The sequence below is a fragment of the Henckelia pumila genome, chromosome 2 (genome assembly GCF_033568475.1).
Source record: "Henckelia pumila isolate YLH828 chromosome 2, ASM3356847v2, whole genome shotgun sequence".
Lineage (NCBI taxonomy): Eukaryota > Viridiplantae > Streptophyta > Magnoliopsida > Lamiales > Gesneriaceae > Henckelia > Henckelia pumila.
Window position 1 is genome coordinate 109,026,726 of NC_133121.1, and position 16,991 is coordinate 109,043,716.

The following is a 16,991-nucleotide window of genomic DNA, read 5'->3' on the forward strand; positions in this document are numbered from 1 at the left end:
TTGTTAGTATTATATATATGATAAATTTATTTGTGCGACCGCTCCTTTGATTTTTTTTTTTTAAAAAACTTAGTACTATATATATAATATATTTTAGAATGTTGATTTAATTTTATATTGATTATAAGGATGATCTTTGATGAATAAGATAAGAATAAATTTATTTTAGATTATAATAGATTTGACATTATGCTTTGTATTGGCTCAAATTTGTTTTTGGCAAACGAAATATCTTTTATGCTTGAATGTGACATGGAAAATTTGATTCAGTTTACTCATTTTTATCCACCTGATTTCTTCTTGATGGATTTAATGCATCTTGAGTATCAACTTCATAACTTTATTTTTTACATGCGAAGTAACAATCAGTTCTCTAAGGCTGCGGGAATTAGCGAGCATGCTAAAATGATGTTCCAATCGAATAAAGATCGATTATATCATTTGGTATATTTACTTTTAAAATCAACAGTGTTATTATTTGTTGCAAATAATCAAAGTATCACCTCGTAATCGGTTGGAAGATGATGTGTTAGATGATGGTTTGATACAATATATTGAGCGTGATGTGTTTGATACAGTTGATATTGAAACTATTATTCAATATTTTAAAACTATGAAATTTCGAAGTGTGTTATTGTAAAAACATATGAAGTTAATATATATGACTTTTTATTATACACTTTGTGTTGTAATAATTTTTTTAATTTATTGAATTCGCCCCTCCTGGTTGAAAATCCTAGATACGCCACTGCATGTATATATATACATATATTTGTGTGTTCTCCTTTTTATATTTTTGTCATCCCTCAATAAAATTCATAGATCCACCTCTACTTTCATTTGTGCATGCCTTAAATTTGTATTTTTAAGAAACGTGCAAACTATTTTTCTCTCTCTTTTTTACTAGCAAAATAGTTAATTTTGGCTCTTGCTATTATAAGAGAATGGATTAATGAAATACTGGTTGTAAATTTTTTTTTTTTTTTGGGCAGCTGGAATCTCGTAAAAAATAATCTCTATTAATAAGTATGGACTGTAATAATTGCTATATCATTATAATATATATAGTTTTTGTTTAAAATCATTATAATCTAGTTATCAACAATTTAATTGAACCAATGGTGTACATTGCATGCATTAACATGGATGCGACAATGAATGCAAGAAAACAGCTTTTTTTTTTTTTTTTTTTAATTTTAACTAATAAATAAAATAATGATAATAATTATGACATTACTTATATATATACGTACATTAAGATGCTGGAACTTGGAAGGTGTAAATAAATTAAATTTGGTGGATTTTGTGTCAATTTATTTAAATTGAATTACCCAAAATATGTCTACTGCAACAATTATTCTACCTATTGATAGTCAACAAAATAATAATACATTAATTAAAATTACCAAAATGTCAAGCTTTCAAATACTCACGTAACTCTATTACAAAAATTATTATATTATAATTAATAATAAATATTCACACTATAATACATATATACAAAAATAACCATATCATTCCGACTAGTTATAAACAATATTCTTACAATACCTTGAAAGCCCTTGTGATTCTAATGCATTCTCAACCATTTATAATAATTTAAATATTATTATCGATTTAATTTTTTTAAAAAAGAACTGATGAATAATTACGTGACATGTGCTGATGTGCTTTAAGACCTATATATATATATATATATATATATATTACTTAATATCATGCTATGTTATAAAAATGATCATATATATCACCTAGAACTTAAGAATATTTTTAAAAAAATTGTTATGAAAAACAAGACTAGTGCATGGCCGATCGCGATAAGTGGAGGGGGCAAATAAAAGGGCGAGCTGAGATGAGGTCGCGGTGAGATGGTGGCCATAGCCAAGGCTCAACTGCCGACGTTGAGGATTAGATTGAGCCGAGATGGTCATGACCAATCGAGGCGGAGTCGCTACGAGCAACGTTGTAGTCGAGAATGAATATAATTCGAAAGCCAACTGCCCATTGATTGAGATCAAGCTCATGAGGTGGTGATCCAGACCAAACTGATATTGAGGCTAATAACCTAAGTTGATAAGTTAGATCTTAACTATACAGTTATTGTCTTCACATACATTTAACAGTTGATATTTATCAATAAATATGGGGTTTGTTATTTTTTAGTGGAATTCGCGTGTATTGATAAATGATCATACTTAGATGTATAGTACAGGAAATCCTTGGTAAAGAGACTATCATAAATTTATATATATATATATATGTATCTATACAACAAAAATTTGCAGAAATATAATGGAAATTAATTAAGATCAACAAGCTTCAAATCAACTCATTAGCAGGTTTCATGCACCGCCAGCTAGCTGTTACGTACAGTCAACCAATAGGCCTGGTTGCCAATGGAGCCACCTCCGCCAACGGCGTCGACTGAGGCGTGGGAACCGGCGACGTACGGCAAACGGGGCAAGTAGGGTGGCGGCGCAGCCATGGATCGACGCACTTCAAATGGAAGAGGTGGCCGCACTCCGGCAGTATCCTAAGCATGTCCGTGTTCTTGTAATCCGCCAAACATATGGAGCAGCACGCCGCCGTCGTGTCCTTGTGGTTCACCTTCGCGTCGGAATACAGAACCTTCGGGTACCCATTCAGCGTGGCGTCGTCCAGCCCCATCTCCACCACCCAGTGCCGGAGATCATCGGACGGCGCCGCCGCTTCCTGAGGATCCCGAGACGACGTCGTTGGAAACGTCGAGGTCGTGTTGTTCCTGGTGCAGTAGTAGGAGGCCAAGGTTATGGTCGTGATGAGCAGGAGGATCCCGACGGAGACTCCGATGCCGTATCCGAAGCCGCCGATGCTATCGGAGCCCTGGAAGTCGCCGGAGGTGCTATTCATGGTGGATGTGATGAAGAGATTTGAAACGGTCGGCCATCACAGGAGGTGTTATGAGGGGGGCTGTAGCTGTAATATATAGAAAGTCAACAGATGTGACATATGAGATGGGATCGATTGCATACTTGGGGAAAACTTTATCGAGGGAAGTCGTATTTTATACTTGTACATGGCAACGTGCCATTGTTTGTTAAATGAGCAATGTCACATGTACAATAAATTTTGTACAATAAATCTTACAATATAATGCAAAAATTAAATATATTAAAATCTCATAATAAATTAAATATAAAATTTTGCGATAAAATAGCAAATCTCATGATATAATTGTTGTAAATATCATTGTACACGAATATTTGTTGTACGTTTAGCATTATCCTTGTTAAATTGTTTCAAAACATCCGGTGGTAATGTACACCGCAATCTTTTTTCGACGTGGATCGAGTAAACTTTTGAATTATGTAATACTTGTATAATACTCAATAGACTCATTTAAAGAGATGTTTGTGGGAGAAATCGATTTCTGATCATTGATCAAACAATCACATATTTTATCAATTTAAACTCTTATTAAAAACGTACGTGTCACTATTTCATATGCCTCTATATAAATTTTCTCTTCTTTTATTTAATTTTGAAGTAAATAAATGAATAAATACTATGATCACTTTTAATGTCTCGACATAGATATCATCGGCATGTAATAAAAAACATATATCATTCAATGGTGTAAAATAGTCGTGTCCGATGCAAAATTTATTTTAAACTAACATATTTTCATCAGAAAGCTAACATGTATACGCTTACGTTGACTTTTTTACATTGAAATGGAAATAATATTATATGTACCATAAAAATTCATTTTAATTAGAATCTTTCAACGCAATTTGTCTTATTCACCCGACCCCTTTTTTATATTATTATAATAATAATAAAATAATAAAAATAATAATAATAATAACAACAATATATATAATAAATAAACAAATATAAATACGTAATACCAATGGGAGAGTATTAAATACAACCCTCATTTTCAACTCTATGGGTCAAACTTGCATATAAATTGCACGATCTAGGTCGCAATTGTTTACAAAAGCATTTGAATACTACAATGAAACAACTAGTATGTAAGGTTTGGTTGATTTAATAATGTATACGCATTAATTAATTACAAAATGGTAGAGCCACTAGCTATTTATTTATTCTAAAATTTATTAATTACAAAATCTATCTGCTAAATTTTTTTTGCACGCTTAGCCAAATATTACATTGTTGCCGTCGCCCTTCCTATCATTTTTTTTAATTTTAAAATTTTTATTCGTGGATTGCAAATGGGAAAGAAAGACGTATAATTTTCCCCTGATTTCTTTTATTTTTATTTTTAAAACAACCTCAGACATATAATTTTATCATTTTTGCATATTTTTTTTGGTTTCGCTAAATATAAAATCTTCTCCACCTTATATATATATATATATATATATATTATTAATATATGCACACAAAAATTCACATGCATAAATAATTTAAATTATATCTAAAAATAAATTAATAAATTTTAAATTGACAAATAAATATGAATGATGATAGTTTTTTTTAAAAAAAGAATATGAAATATTAATAGTTATGAGTGATAAATAACATTTTTTTATAAAGATAAATAACAAATTTATTAAAATATGAAAATAGTTTTTCTCTATCTATTAAAATGATTAACTTAATTACTTTCAAGATTTAGTGTATTAAAAAATAATATATATTACTATCTTATTATATTAATTCTTTAGAATATAAAGATCATAAAGAAAAAAAAATGTATTCCAGCAAAAAAACAAGAAGAAGAGAAGAATTAAGGACTTTCCGGAATTAAATTGATTTAGAAGGTGTCAATTGAAATTTTGAAGAATTGAAGGGGCAAACAGGAATTAAACTAAAAAAAAAAAAGCAGCACAATTTTATTTTTTACAGCGAAGCTCTCCCTTGAACCCTCTTTCTCCGAGGGATTCAACCAAAAATGGCGATTTCAAGATCCTCGTGGAGCTTACTCGTAGCGATATTAAGCTTAATCTGGTTGGGAGAATCGAGAAGTGATACAAACAACGTGTACTCGCCTTGCGCCGACGCGTCGGTTCAGAGATCCGACGGGTTTACTTTTGGAATCGCGTTTGCGGACAGATCCGTCTTCTTTGTCAACGTCTCCGTTCAGCTTTCTCCGTGCGATCACCGCCTCTCGCTGTCTAACTCACAGCTCGCCGCCTTCCGTCCCAAAGTCGACGAGATCTCCCTCCTTACTATCAATACCTCCAACTTCATGCCGGTACGATTGCAGTTTCTGAAATAGAAAATGCATGCTTTATTGCTTTATTGATTGGCGGAGTGATGTAGTATGTGCAGGCTCTTGATCTTGTTCTGTTTGTGGATTTGGAGTGTGTCGTTTTGGCTTTAATTTCACTTTATTTGATTGTGAAAAGGTGTCAATTTTGTTACTGTGGAAGATGATAATGGTTTTTGATTATCTTTTTTTCAATTGAAACTGTCATTCACCAATTCTGCCTGGGAGATGTAATCTATCTGCAAGGTTCAGGGGAAATGGTGAGGCTGAATGCCTACAAATATGTCCTAGCTTGTGCTTGATTGAAAGCCAGAATACTTTGATCTTGTCAGTTACGACCAATTGGTCAGAAAAAAATTGGTCTTTTGGTCAGTGAAAGGATTTGAAGCGCAAAGAACACGGATTTAGAGCTTATATCAGAATTTTAGCTCTCGTTTGGGAGCTTATGAAATACCAACCTTTCATCTCTATCGCACAGACAGTTAGAAAAATGAAGAAGATGATATGGGAATAGTGAATACGAGAAGATTTCACTTCATCTTGAAACAAATAATTACTATCGTCCATGTTTATAGACTCCTAATTATTGATAGCTGACTAAGGATTTTTTACGAGGTTGTCACAGATTAAGAAACAAATATTCTCTTGTAAGGAACACAAATCTATCCATTAAATCTTGCTGAGCTGTGCGCCCGGTTGTTGTATGGACTGATTTCATGGACTGTGACTGAAGTTGTCTTGGGCTTGAGAATATTTTCTTAATTGGTATTGGATCTTTATCTCAGACTTCTCTTTCTTTATCTGATTATTTCGTTTTTCTTTTTTGAGAAAATTGCTTAGGAAGATGACAGCAATCAGGGGAGGTACTAGTGGTGATATTAGCTTAGAACTTTATGTATTTAATGATTATTGCTATCTAAGTTTGCAACAGCGCAAAGGAGTTTATACCTGATTGTATTTAGCCTTTAATGAAATACCAAGCTTTCATCTCTATTGCACAGATTTCTTTTTACCTTATTTCTTTCTTTCTTTCTCTATATTTTTTTTAAAGTAATTTTCCAAGAAAGATAACTGGGGTCAGAAAAGGTATTTGTGGTGATGGTAGCTTAGCACTTTAGATATTTAAGGATATCTAAGTTTACAGCTGTGCAAAGGAGTTTATGCCTGATCGTATCTTGCCTATAGGCTATAAGGGTGGGCTGCAGGCTGCAGGCTGCAGGCTGCTAGTGGTCAGTTTTCTCATAAAACTGAGTAGAGTACATGGGTTGAGTGTGTCCACTATGTCATACATCTGTATGTTATGAGGCACTGATGGACCATGCTATTTCAAAACTAGTTATTGACAGCCATTCATATATTATCAATATTTAACCAGGACGTACTTTTTGCTTTGAGTTCGCTGTACGATATTCCGTGTTATATATAGGTAATGAAGAGAGCGAACACAGACATTACAATTTCACACTCACGTCTTTTTGGCATACAAGAAGGAACATGCATACTCTAACTCCTGTCTTGTTTATGATAATGGTTTTAAAACATAGCCAAGAAGAAGGCTTTTGAAGCTGTTTGAGTATTTCCTTTTTTTCTTATTTGGCCTCATTCCTATGTGGGATGTGCATGTCTGTGTTTTCCTCAAGATGTTTAACCATGAAACTGGTATATTCTGTCAAATGAGGGCGATTCATAGACGAAGACAAAGGAAAGACATGAGTTTGGTTTATTCAACATTTTAATACCCAGTGGATAGTTAACGTTGCAATAGGAATCCAATGTTTGTGTTTATTAGCGCCCAGTGGATAGTTAACATCGCAATAGGAATCCTATGTTTGTGTTTATTAGCGCCTAGTGGATAGTTAACGTCGCAATAGGAATCCAATGTTTGTGTTTATTTGCCCCTCCATCAAATGTTTTATATATTTGTTAATCTGTGGAGTGTATCTGGTGGCTGAATTTTGTGATACTGTAATCCTCGTTATCTTTCATTTGCGGTCATTACTTACAAAATTTTGATTTATAATTCCTAGGATTCCGTTGGAGGCTATATGGTGGCATTTGCTGGTCGAAAATATGCTGCAAGGTCAATCCCCGCTTTTGTCGCGAATAGCACCTACATTGTGACTAGTTTTACTCTGGTAAGAAGTTAATCAATGCCAAGTCAATTTTACCAAGAATTATTATGTATTCATGTTACCTGCGTGATCTTCATAATGATGCAGGTTCTTGAATTCAAAAAAGGGAGGCTGGAAAACTTGTTCTGGAAAAGAGATGGCTGTGCTTCATGCACGGGTCAATCCAGCTTCGTCTGCCTCAACAATCAAGATTGTGCCATAAAATCTGGCGATTGTAAAAACCGAGGGGGGCCTGTGGACTGTAGCCTTGCCATACAACTAGCATTCTCTGGCACAGACAAGCACGAAGCAGTCTTCAATTCGTGGTATGAGGTTAGCAACCTTCGACAATATTCCCTCGTCAACCTTTATTCCAGTCTCAGGGACTCCCTCACCAGCCAATACAACAGATTCATCTAGAAGTTTGTGTGGTATTTGATTCATCGGTGTTGTAATTTTTTTCGCTGCTTATGCTTGTCATCTTGAGATCCAAATCGCTGTTATATATATATATTTTCTTTGATGTCGCCTGTTTTTTGTAAATTTACTAGACACTGATCATCCATCTCATTGTTTGGAAAGTTGTCTTGACATCCCATTCAAATATTTATTATGTATCTTTTTTCTCGTAGTGGTATTTCTTAATTTTGTGGATACGCACAAATGCAATTTGGGTTGAAATATAATTGTCGTGGTAAATGAAGTGGTGTGCCTAAATTGCTCTTTTTTTTAATAATAAATTCTCATTACATTTCACAAGAAATATTTAAATATAATTTCATAACTTTGAAAATTCAAAAATTTAAATCAAATTTTACAATCTCATTAATTCATTTCTTAATACACAAATGCAAGTCGAATTTGCAAATTGCTTGCAATTTCTCAACTTTTTTTTTGAACGGCCTTGAATTTCTCATTGTTTTATATAATAACTTTTATTTTTCATTTTTTAAATTATTCTTAGCTCATTTTATTTTAAGATGACATTCTTTATGTAAATTATCAATTCAAAATAAATAATCTAAATTAAATTTATTTATATTTTGATATTTGTATACTATATATAACACACGTATCGCGTGTGCATTATTGTAGTTATTATTATAATTATAAATAATTAAAGGATAGAATTTTGGTTATGAAGAGAAGTGCAATTAAGAGTAATTTGGGTGGCCATTTTGAAATAAAAAATTTCCAGTCAAAGCTGTGCTGCCCGTTGGTAAAACTGTATAAATTCTCTACTACCATTGAAACAATTGACGAACAGAATATACGTAACTACTTTCTCTCTCCCTAAAAACAGAAAACCAGAATTTTTCCCGAAGCAAATCCGATCGACAAATTCATACGGCAGATTCATCGAGCTAGAGAATAATCTAGGGTTTCGAATTCCGTATCCCAGCTCCACCTTACCTCTGAAATATACTACTTCCCTCGTTTTTTCTTCAACTTCAATCTCCAGGGAGAGAGATTGTTGTCCATTTCAGATCAGGATTCCCGGGAAAATTCCACCACCTGCTTCCATTTCTGAGCGGCAAGAGGAAGAGAAGATGCATGCATTCGTGCATGTGCCATGTATTGGTATTGGAATTGTGTGGGATTAATCGTACGTTTTAATGAGGAGGAAAAAAAAAAACTCCTGAGGTTTTCAAAGTTATGCAATTTCTTGATTCTTTTGTTTTTTGTTTTTGTAGGGATTAATATTTTGATCTGAAACTTTTGATTCCAAATTGAGGTTGTCAAGAAGAAAGGGGAGATTTTGGATGCATAACGGGAATGAAACTTATGGGTATATACAGAGGAAGGTGTTAGAGCTTTATATTAAGACCTGCGGAAGATTCTGTAGTTTTATGTGAAAATTTAATTTTTTTTGTTGAATTTGAATCACTTGGGTTTGAGGTTTTCTGGATGTGTGTTGGCATATGGAGTCTAAGAGCTCGCCCCCCTCAGCCAGCCGGGTTAAATGTTGCGACTGCGATTGTGGCTGTTCGGTGATGAACAGGTCTCTTTCAGGGACCTATCTCCGTTCTGTGAAGCGCAAGTATGATGATTTCGAGGAAGAAACCCAGTTCAAGATCCCAGGGTTCGTTATACCGCAAAATGCACGTGTGGAGATAGGAAATGAATGTGCGGCACTGCGCGAAACGGTCAGCAGCCAGCAGGTTACCATTCAGGACCTAATTTCAGAGTTGGAGGAGGAGAGGAATGCTTCATCTTCAGCTGCCAATGAGGCCATGTCTATGATTCTGAGGTTGCAGCGGGAAAAGGCAGAGATTCAGATGGAGGCAAGACAATTTAAAAGGTATGCAGAGGAGAAAATGGCCCATGATCAGCAGGAGACATTGGCCGTGGAGGAATTGTTGTATAAGAGGGAGCAAACCATCCAGTCACTTACGTGTGAGGTGCAGGCTTATAGACACAGGATGATGAGTTATGGTCTCACAGAAGCTGAGGCGGATGGAGAGAAGGGTATGAGCAGAAATAATAGCATGATTGAGAACCTAGACGGGCAACTTGAGTTTCCTCCTTACGAGATTTATCCTCCTCTGAAGTGCTATTCCCAGGCTTATGTGAATGGCAATGATGAAGCCGGTGACATTGAGAAATATGCCTTTGGAGAAACTCCACGTTCTCGAGATCAATTAAAGGACTTGGAGTACAGAATCAATCAATTGGAGAAAAGTCCTAGGACCGTTCAACCTGATGGGGACTATAGTAGCACAAAGAATGTGTTTGAAAAGGTAATAGTTGGCCAATCTCCTAGGCGGCCTAGGCATCTCAGAAAGTTCTCAACTGACAGCTCTAATTCACTTTTTATGACGGGTAAAGAAATAGGCCCTGATTTTACCACTGACTCTCCAAATTACGTCAGTAGTTTAAAGAAGTTGGAATTTTCTCGCATCGATGAAACTTCTAATTTAAGGAAAGTGGATAATGAATCAGAAATTGGTGATGACATGAGTGACAGGGTTTACACAATTGATTCTGTTCATCAGGAGGCTTCATTGAATGGCGTCATGGGCCTAAAGGCTTCTGTTGCACTTTGTGATGACTTTATGATGACTCCAAGGGAGTCACCTAGCTATTCTCGCATTAGAGATATAGAGATTCAGAAGCTGTATGCGAGACTTCATGCTCTTGAGGCTGATAGAGAATCGATGAGGCAGGCCATTATTTCTATGGGCACTGATAAAGCACAGATGGTATTGCTGAAGGAGATAGCTCAGAACCTGTGTAAAGAAATGTCGCCTGGAAAAAGCATGCCAGCCAGGAAACCATCCGTGGTTGAGAGTTTCTCCTTCATGTCAATATTTAAGGTGATGGTGATGAATTGTGTACTATTTATATTTTATTTGATCAAATTTAGTTTAAATCAATCTGATTTTCCTCAATTATGTTTCTTTTATTGGCTTTGTCCCTCTAAATTTGTTCTTGTTCAATTTGCAGCTGTCTCTTTTTATTTGTGTTGTTATGTTATTGTAATGCCACCAATCATCATAATGCAAAACCTTTCAAGCCCGCACTGTGATCATATTTTTCTAATGTCAGGGCTGGAACATTCCCAATGGACCTGTTACTGAATATGAATATGTAGGAAGAAATTAGTACTTACTAGTGGGCATCAAAAATTTTCTAGACACCACAGGTAGCATGTTCGTACCGTTTAGGATTGTTACCTTCACTATGGTTCTGTTAATAAAATATGGTAACATGGGCCATATTTGGTACTTACTAGTGCTGGTCTGCTTTTGAGTTCATGATAATTGATTTCAGAGTCAGCGATACAGTTGGTGAAGACGATAGTGCCCGAATCTGAGTTTCTTCCAAGTATAAAATATGTTTTCCACTTCAGAGTGTTAAAATTCCAATTTGTTATGTGGCCAGCATTATAATCTAAAATTCTAAGCAGCACAAGCGTATACCTAGAGGATCCGTTTTTTCTCTCTATAGGATTCTGTACGCATTATTGAGAAAGCTGCTATTTTTTCGTATTCTCCATACTTTTAAGTCTACTCATTGAGTTTTACTCGTCCTGGATCGATCATATTACATAACTTTTAGCTTTCCGATTTCTCTCATCTTTTGAGTTATTTAATGTCTTATATCTCCTTATGTGATTCCAATCAATGTGTATTCACCATGGAACCTGTTGAGATGTTCACCGTGCATATTGCATCTGTTTTGGCTATTAAACAAGGTACCTGTTCAGTTTAGTGGGTATGTTAAAATATTTTTCTGAACCAATTTTAATTCTTTAAATCTTCAATTGCTATTTCCCGGGATTGTGCAAAAGAAAAGAAAATTGCCATGTTGTATAAATTTCAGCATGACTGTTGCTGCATGCATATATCACTCGAAGAACATTCTTATATCTCAACAGCTGACAATATTTTCTCCTGTTTCTCGTTCAGTGGGTAACATCTTTTGTTTTCTGGAGAAGAAAAGCACACAAATGCAGGTGAGTACTTGTCAGTTGATCGCTATACATATCAATGCATTGTGTCTACTTGATTACATTTCCCTTTCATATTAAAATTTGATATTTTTTTGGTTGAATATTTTGATATATCAAATACTTATGGTAAAAAATAAAATTTAATTAGCAGGGCTAGGAAACAAGAAGGGTGAGAAATAGTGAAATACAAGTCGTGCTATACAAATACCTTGGTATAATTGTATTATATGTCGTGCGCCAAAGAAGGTGTCACTGGTTTTCTGTGTGTACTCAATTGTATTTCCGCTTAATTAAGATTCTTAGAGACCGAATATTACTCTTACCATTCTCGTGTTTCTACATTAACAGCATTATCAGAGAAATAGCAGCACTTGCTAAATTGATTATTGTTGGTTCAGGTACATGTTTGGATTATCAGCCAATAATGCAGGTTTGCTTATGCTTTTAGAGCGAGGACCTCGTGGGAGGCAGTGGAAACCTGTATCACGTATACGTTTGTGAGATGGATACCCTATACTTTGTCCTCGTTTAGTCGACAATATCAGCACAAGACTCATTCAAATACCTCGAATTTTTTTTTCCTGTGATCACAATTCTTTATGTCTTCTTCATTGTCATGGAATCTGATTCGATTAATTTGTTCATAATGTTCATTCAATTCTAACCTTGTAGGAAAATTGATTAGTTCATTTGGATTTGTTGTCTTCAGTTAGTCTCAAGTTCATTCATGGTTTGTTAATAACTTAATATTGCTTTTCTTCCGTCTCTTTTATTATTTTTTAGAGAAAGGGGGGCTAATGATCAAAGCTCAAAACAGAATCATCTGAATTCCAATATATACAGCAAGATTTTAACCCACGAAAAATGTTTCCCAAACTCAAGAATTGCCATATTTTTCCCCCACTAACCCGAATTTCGATTAAAAACATACATTAACTTAATGATGCATGCCTGCATTGCGAAACATTCAAAAACATACACAAGAAACATGAACATGAAAAGTCAGAACTCTTCAAGCAAGCAATTCACTGGTACTAAATCAATGTTTCAGGCATGTCGTGAGACAAAAATAATCACTTAATAACAAGATTTCATCACTATTGATCGACGAAGTTTCCAACACAGTACTTAAATACGAGCAACAAAATTTAAAGTTCAAAGCTTGGTGCAAGAATCAAATGGTCCCTATATTGAACAAAAGCTGCATAAATTGAAGTTTCTCAAACAGCTTCAATTCGAAAATGTGATTAGGAGAAGACAATGCCTGCACAAACATTGTTGATTCTTGAATGCAGAAGAAATCAGTCCAACTTCGAAGGGAGAGGAGTGGAGGGGCATGAATCGATTAAATTTTCAAAGGCCAATTAGTTTTGGGATTTGGGTGAATTTGAGCAGTTTAAGGAAAAGATGTAACATCAAGGATTTGCTTTAAATAGTCAATAAGTTATGCGACGAATTGCATAAGATATATGAGATTTATCAGTACTTTTTTATTTTGATGAGATGTTTGTAAGAACGTCTCGTTCAGCATAGATATTTACCGATATTTTTTTAACACTTGAGATTAATAGGTGTCATTTGAAGTTAAGTATAAGATAAATAATGTAAAGATAAGTAATATATTTTAATAAAAAGTAAATAATAAATGATAGTTAATATAGTATTTGATTTGATTGATAAATTATAGTATGTTTGATTTGATTGATTAAATTTTATATAAAAATAGTAAATTATCATTTTGATCTTTTAACAATTAATAAAATATGGATATTATTATTTATAAACGGTAATGTAGTAATTTAAATTTAATGATTTGATTGATGTAGGATAAATAATCAATGATTTGATTGATGTAAGATATATAATTAATTGATTTATAAATAATATGACAAAAAAAAAACGTGAAATGAGATGAGATAAGTTATTGATTAATAATATGGCAAATCAAAATGTAAATCCATTATTTTGGCCGTCAAAAAGATTAGGGGCTGAACCAAGAAACTCGTAAAATATTGGGACCAAACGAACATTTAAACAGAGAAAGAGGGTCTTTTGGGAAACAGTACCTTTCGTACCCATATTCTATTTCCACGGGGTTTCTGCTCACAAAAATTCCCTTGCCAAAACGTCCTCCGGCGGCGCAAATATCCCTCCGTCCGCCATTGCCAATGTTAAAAAATGCTTAGCCAGAGAAATTTGTTGATGAAGAAGAAATCGAAGAAAAGAAAACAATCCCGCGAATCCTTTTCCTCCAAGCAACATTTCAGCACCCGAAAACAGAAACTTGCTTCCAAAAATCGATACTCGGTGTCGGAAACAGTAACCCAGATAGTGTCGGAAGATGAAGACCATGAAAAGGTAGAAGAAGCAGGGGAGGAGTGTAAATTTAACTTGAAAAGCTCAGCACCATCGCACTCACATGGTGTCCAACCATTGGGTAATCTTTACTTCAGCGCTACATCCATTAATTCGAGAAACACCGGTCTTGGAAATCTTCAGACGCTCACAGATGAGCTTATTCTTGAAATTCTTGAACTTTTGAGTGGGACTCAATTAGGGGTTTTATCAACTGTGAGCAAATCTTTTTATGTTTTCTGCAACCATGAGCCCCTTTGGAGGAATCTTGTGTTGGAAAGTTGTAAAGGTGGATTCTTGTACAAGGGTTCTTGGAGAAACACCTGTCTTGGCCAATTCAAGTGTTCGTATAACATGGTCAGTTCTGGAATTAAAGTTAGGGATTTTTATTCTGATTACTTGTTTCAAAGTTGGCTCTGTGCTAATCTTGAGATGAAGCCTGAGTGGCTTGAAAGGGATAATATAGCAAGGAGGAAGGGAATTTCTGTTGAGGAGTTTGTGTTGAACTTTGAGGAGCCGAATAAGCCGGTGTTATTGGAGGGTTGCTTGGATAACTGGCCTGCATTGAAGAAATGGGATAGAGAATATATGCTTAAAGTGTGTGAAGATGTAAAATTCTCAGCTGGGCCGGTGGAGATGAAGCTCGATGACTACTTCAGGTACTCAGATCAGGTGAGGGAAGAAAGGCCATTGTACCTTTTTGATCCAAAATTTGCTGAAAAAGTTCCGCAATTGGGTATGGATTATGATGCTCCAGCTTACTTTAATGAGGACTTATTCAGTGTTTTGAGAGATGAGAGACCAGATTATAGATGGATTATTATCGGACCAGCGGGATCTGGATCATCATTCCATATCGACCCTAATTCGACGTCTGCTTGGAATGCGGTGATCAAAGGATCCAAAAAATGGGTATTGTTCCCTCCTGATGTGGTGCCACCAGGGGTTCATCCAAGCCCAGACGGTGCTGAGGTGGCATGCCCAGTTTCTATAATCGAGTGGTTTATGAACTTCTACGATGATACCAAGAACTGGAAAAAGAGACCCATCGAGTGTGTTTGCAAGGCAGGAGAAGTAGTCTTTGTGCCAAATGGGTGGTGGCATTTAGTCATTAACCTTGAAGATTCTATTGCTATAACTCAAAATTTTGTTGGCAGGTATGTCACTTTTATTTCTGTTATTTTATAATTATGTTCTGATTTTCTTTTTCCTAACCTGGATCCATCTCATGATTAACAATCCATCTCCTAGTATTTTTCGGGAACTGAATTAAGAGTATGTTTTTAATCACTAACAATGTGCACAGATATAGCCCAGTAATAACAAATTACCAACTTTATTGGCTTCTTGTAATAGATAGAATAAACTATAAAGGGTGAAGACCATTCTCTGATTCAAGGTCCCGAGTTTTATATATTAGGTGGAAATGGATAATTAGCAGTTGTGTGTGTGTGTGTCTCATCGGTATAGCTATTTTAGAACCTTTAAGGAATCAATTAAAAGCTCACTCTCCATGTCCGTCTCTGGACAGCAACACTTAATATTCCTTGAACAAGTGGATAGAAATTTGATGATGCATTTTTTTATTTAGCTGGAACTGTCTTTAGGTTGTTGTTGCTATTGATGGCTAATGATAGTCAAGAGGTGCTCGAGGATGAGACTCTAGAGATAATGTAATGATATGGGAAAACTTGAAAATTTATGTTGGTTATCTTATAGTTTACATGTATGATGCATGGTTTTGCAGAAGAATTGAAGTTCTGTTGGTATTTTCTTCTTGCAGGAGGAATATATTGAATGTTTTGGATTTTCTAAAGAGGCCTAATGCATGTGCTCTAGTGTCCGGAACAAGAGATAGGGTGAATTTGCACGAAAAGTTTAAGAGCGCTATTGAGTCACATCTGCCCGGAACCTTGGATAAATTGAGATTGAAAGCAGAAGAGAAAAGCAATCAGGAGAAGGAACTCTCTTTCTGGGAGTCGGCAACCGATTCCAGGGCAGGTGCCTTCAAGTTTTCCTTTTAAAAACACATAATGAGGCAGCCTCCAAGACAATGTTAAGGGTGATACTTCTTTATCTGATTTTAGTCTCATATTTTTGCAACCATAGAAGAATTGAGTAACAATTTTGAAATTTGAGTTTTATTTTGCATTATCAAATAATAGTTTATGCAAAAGAGTTGACATGATTGATTTAATCAAACTGTTCTTATTTTTCTTCCTTTTTTGTTCCCTGCATGGCCTCTGTATTTGATCAAGTGATATTGTGTTGGGACTTCTCTGTATTTCTGCACGCTGCAGTGAAGTTTCCATGAGTTTGCACCTTCCACTTGTATAAATTTTGCAGAAACTCCATTATTGCTTGAATGTTTTGATTGCGGTTGATTTCATAGGAACCCGGAATTTTTTTGCATGAACTAATATGCCACTTTTTAAATCATTTCCCTCCACATATCGAGATATAACAACATTCATTGGCAAAAAGAACCCAAAAAACAATTTGGTACACAACAAATTCTATGATTAGATCTCATGAGATTATTTTCTGTGAGATAAATGAGTCGAGTTAGTCTGTTTCACGAATTAATTATTTATATATTAATCAACCCTATCAAAAATATCGAGAAAACGACATTTAACACAAAATATTTGAATAAAATTATTTAGTTATAGTTTTTCGTAAAATAACAATAGTTTTGATGTAAAAAAAACTAAAAATAGAAAAGAAAAAACTTGTAGAACGTATCAAAAGGGAGAAATGAAAACTATTTTTGATAAGTTCGTGAGACTATATTTACCATTATCCCATTCCATTCGATTAATGAATAAGGTAATTTGGTACTTACGTT

The 16,991-nt window shown here is 34.7% G+C and overlaps 4 protein-coding genes across 4 annotated transcripts; 3 read left to right on the plus strand and 1 right to left on the minus strand.

Annotated features, from left to right (window-relative positions):
- Positions 1-2,157: 2,157 nt before the first annotated feature.
- Positions 2,158-2,969, minus strand: LOC140885111 (RING-H2 finger protein ATL70-like). Its single transcript, XM_073292044.1, has one exon. The coding sequence runs from the start codon at positions 2,887-2,889 to the stop codon at positions 2,374-2,376; it is 516 nt and encodes a 171-aa protein (XP_073148145.1). The 5' UTR covers positions 2,890-2,969; the 3' UTR covers positions 2,158-2,373.
- A 1,882-nt stretch (positions 2,970-4,851) lies between these two features.
- On the plus strand, positions 4,852-7,855 carry LOC140882662 (uncharacterized). The gene is made up of 3 exons (XM_073288794.1): positions 4,852-5,206; positions 7,249-7,356; positions 7,441-7,855. Exons 1-3 carry the CDS (start codon positions 4,904-4,906, stop codon positions 7,750-7,752), a joined length of 723 nt encoding a protein of 240 aa, XP_073144895.1. The 5' UTR covers positions 4,852-4,903; the 3' UTR covers positions 7,753-7,855.
- Positions 7,856-8,612: 757 nt separating this feature from the next.
- Positions 8,613-12,512, plus strand: LOC140881798 (myosin-binding protein 7). Its single transcript, XM_073287387.1, has 4 exons — positions 8,613-8,913; positions 9,027-10,649; positions 11,745-11,791; positions 12,187-12,512. Exons 2-4 carry the CDS (start codon positions 9,255-9,257, stop codon positions 12,287-12,289), a joined length of 1,545 nt encoding a protein of 514 aa, XP_073143488.1. The 5' UTR covers positions 8,613-8,913; positions 9,027-9,254; the 3' UTR covers positions 12,290-12,512.
- Positions 12,513-13,889: 1,377 nt separating this feature from the next.
- On the plus strand, positions 13,890-16,458 carry LOC140882917 (arginine-specific demethylase JMJ22). Its single transcript, XM_073289180.1, has 2 exons — positions 13,890-15,300; positions 15,927-16,458. Exons 1-2 carry the CDS (start codon positions 13,967-13,969, stop codon positions 16,165-16,167), a joined length of 1,575 nt encoding a protein of 524 aa, XP_073145281.1. The 5' UTR covers positions 13,890-13,966; the 3' UTR covers positions 16,168-16,458.
- Positions 16,459-16,991: the final 533 nt, after the last annotated feature.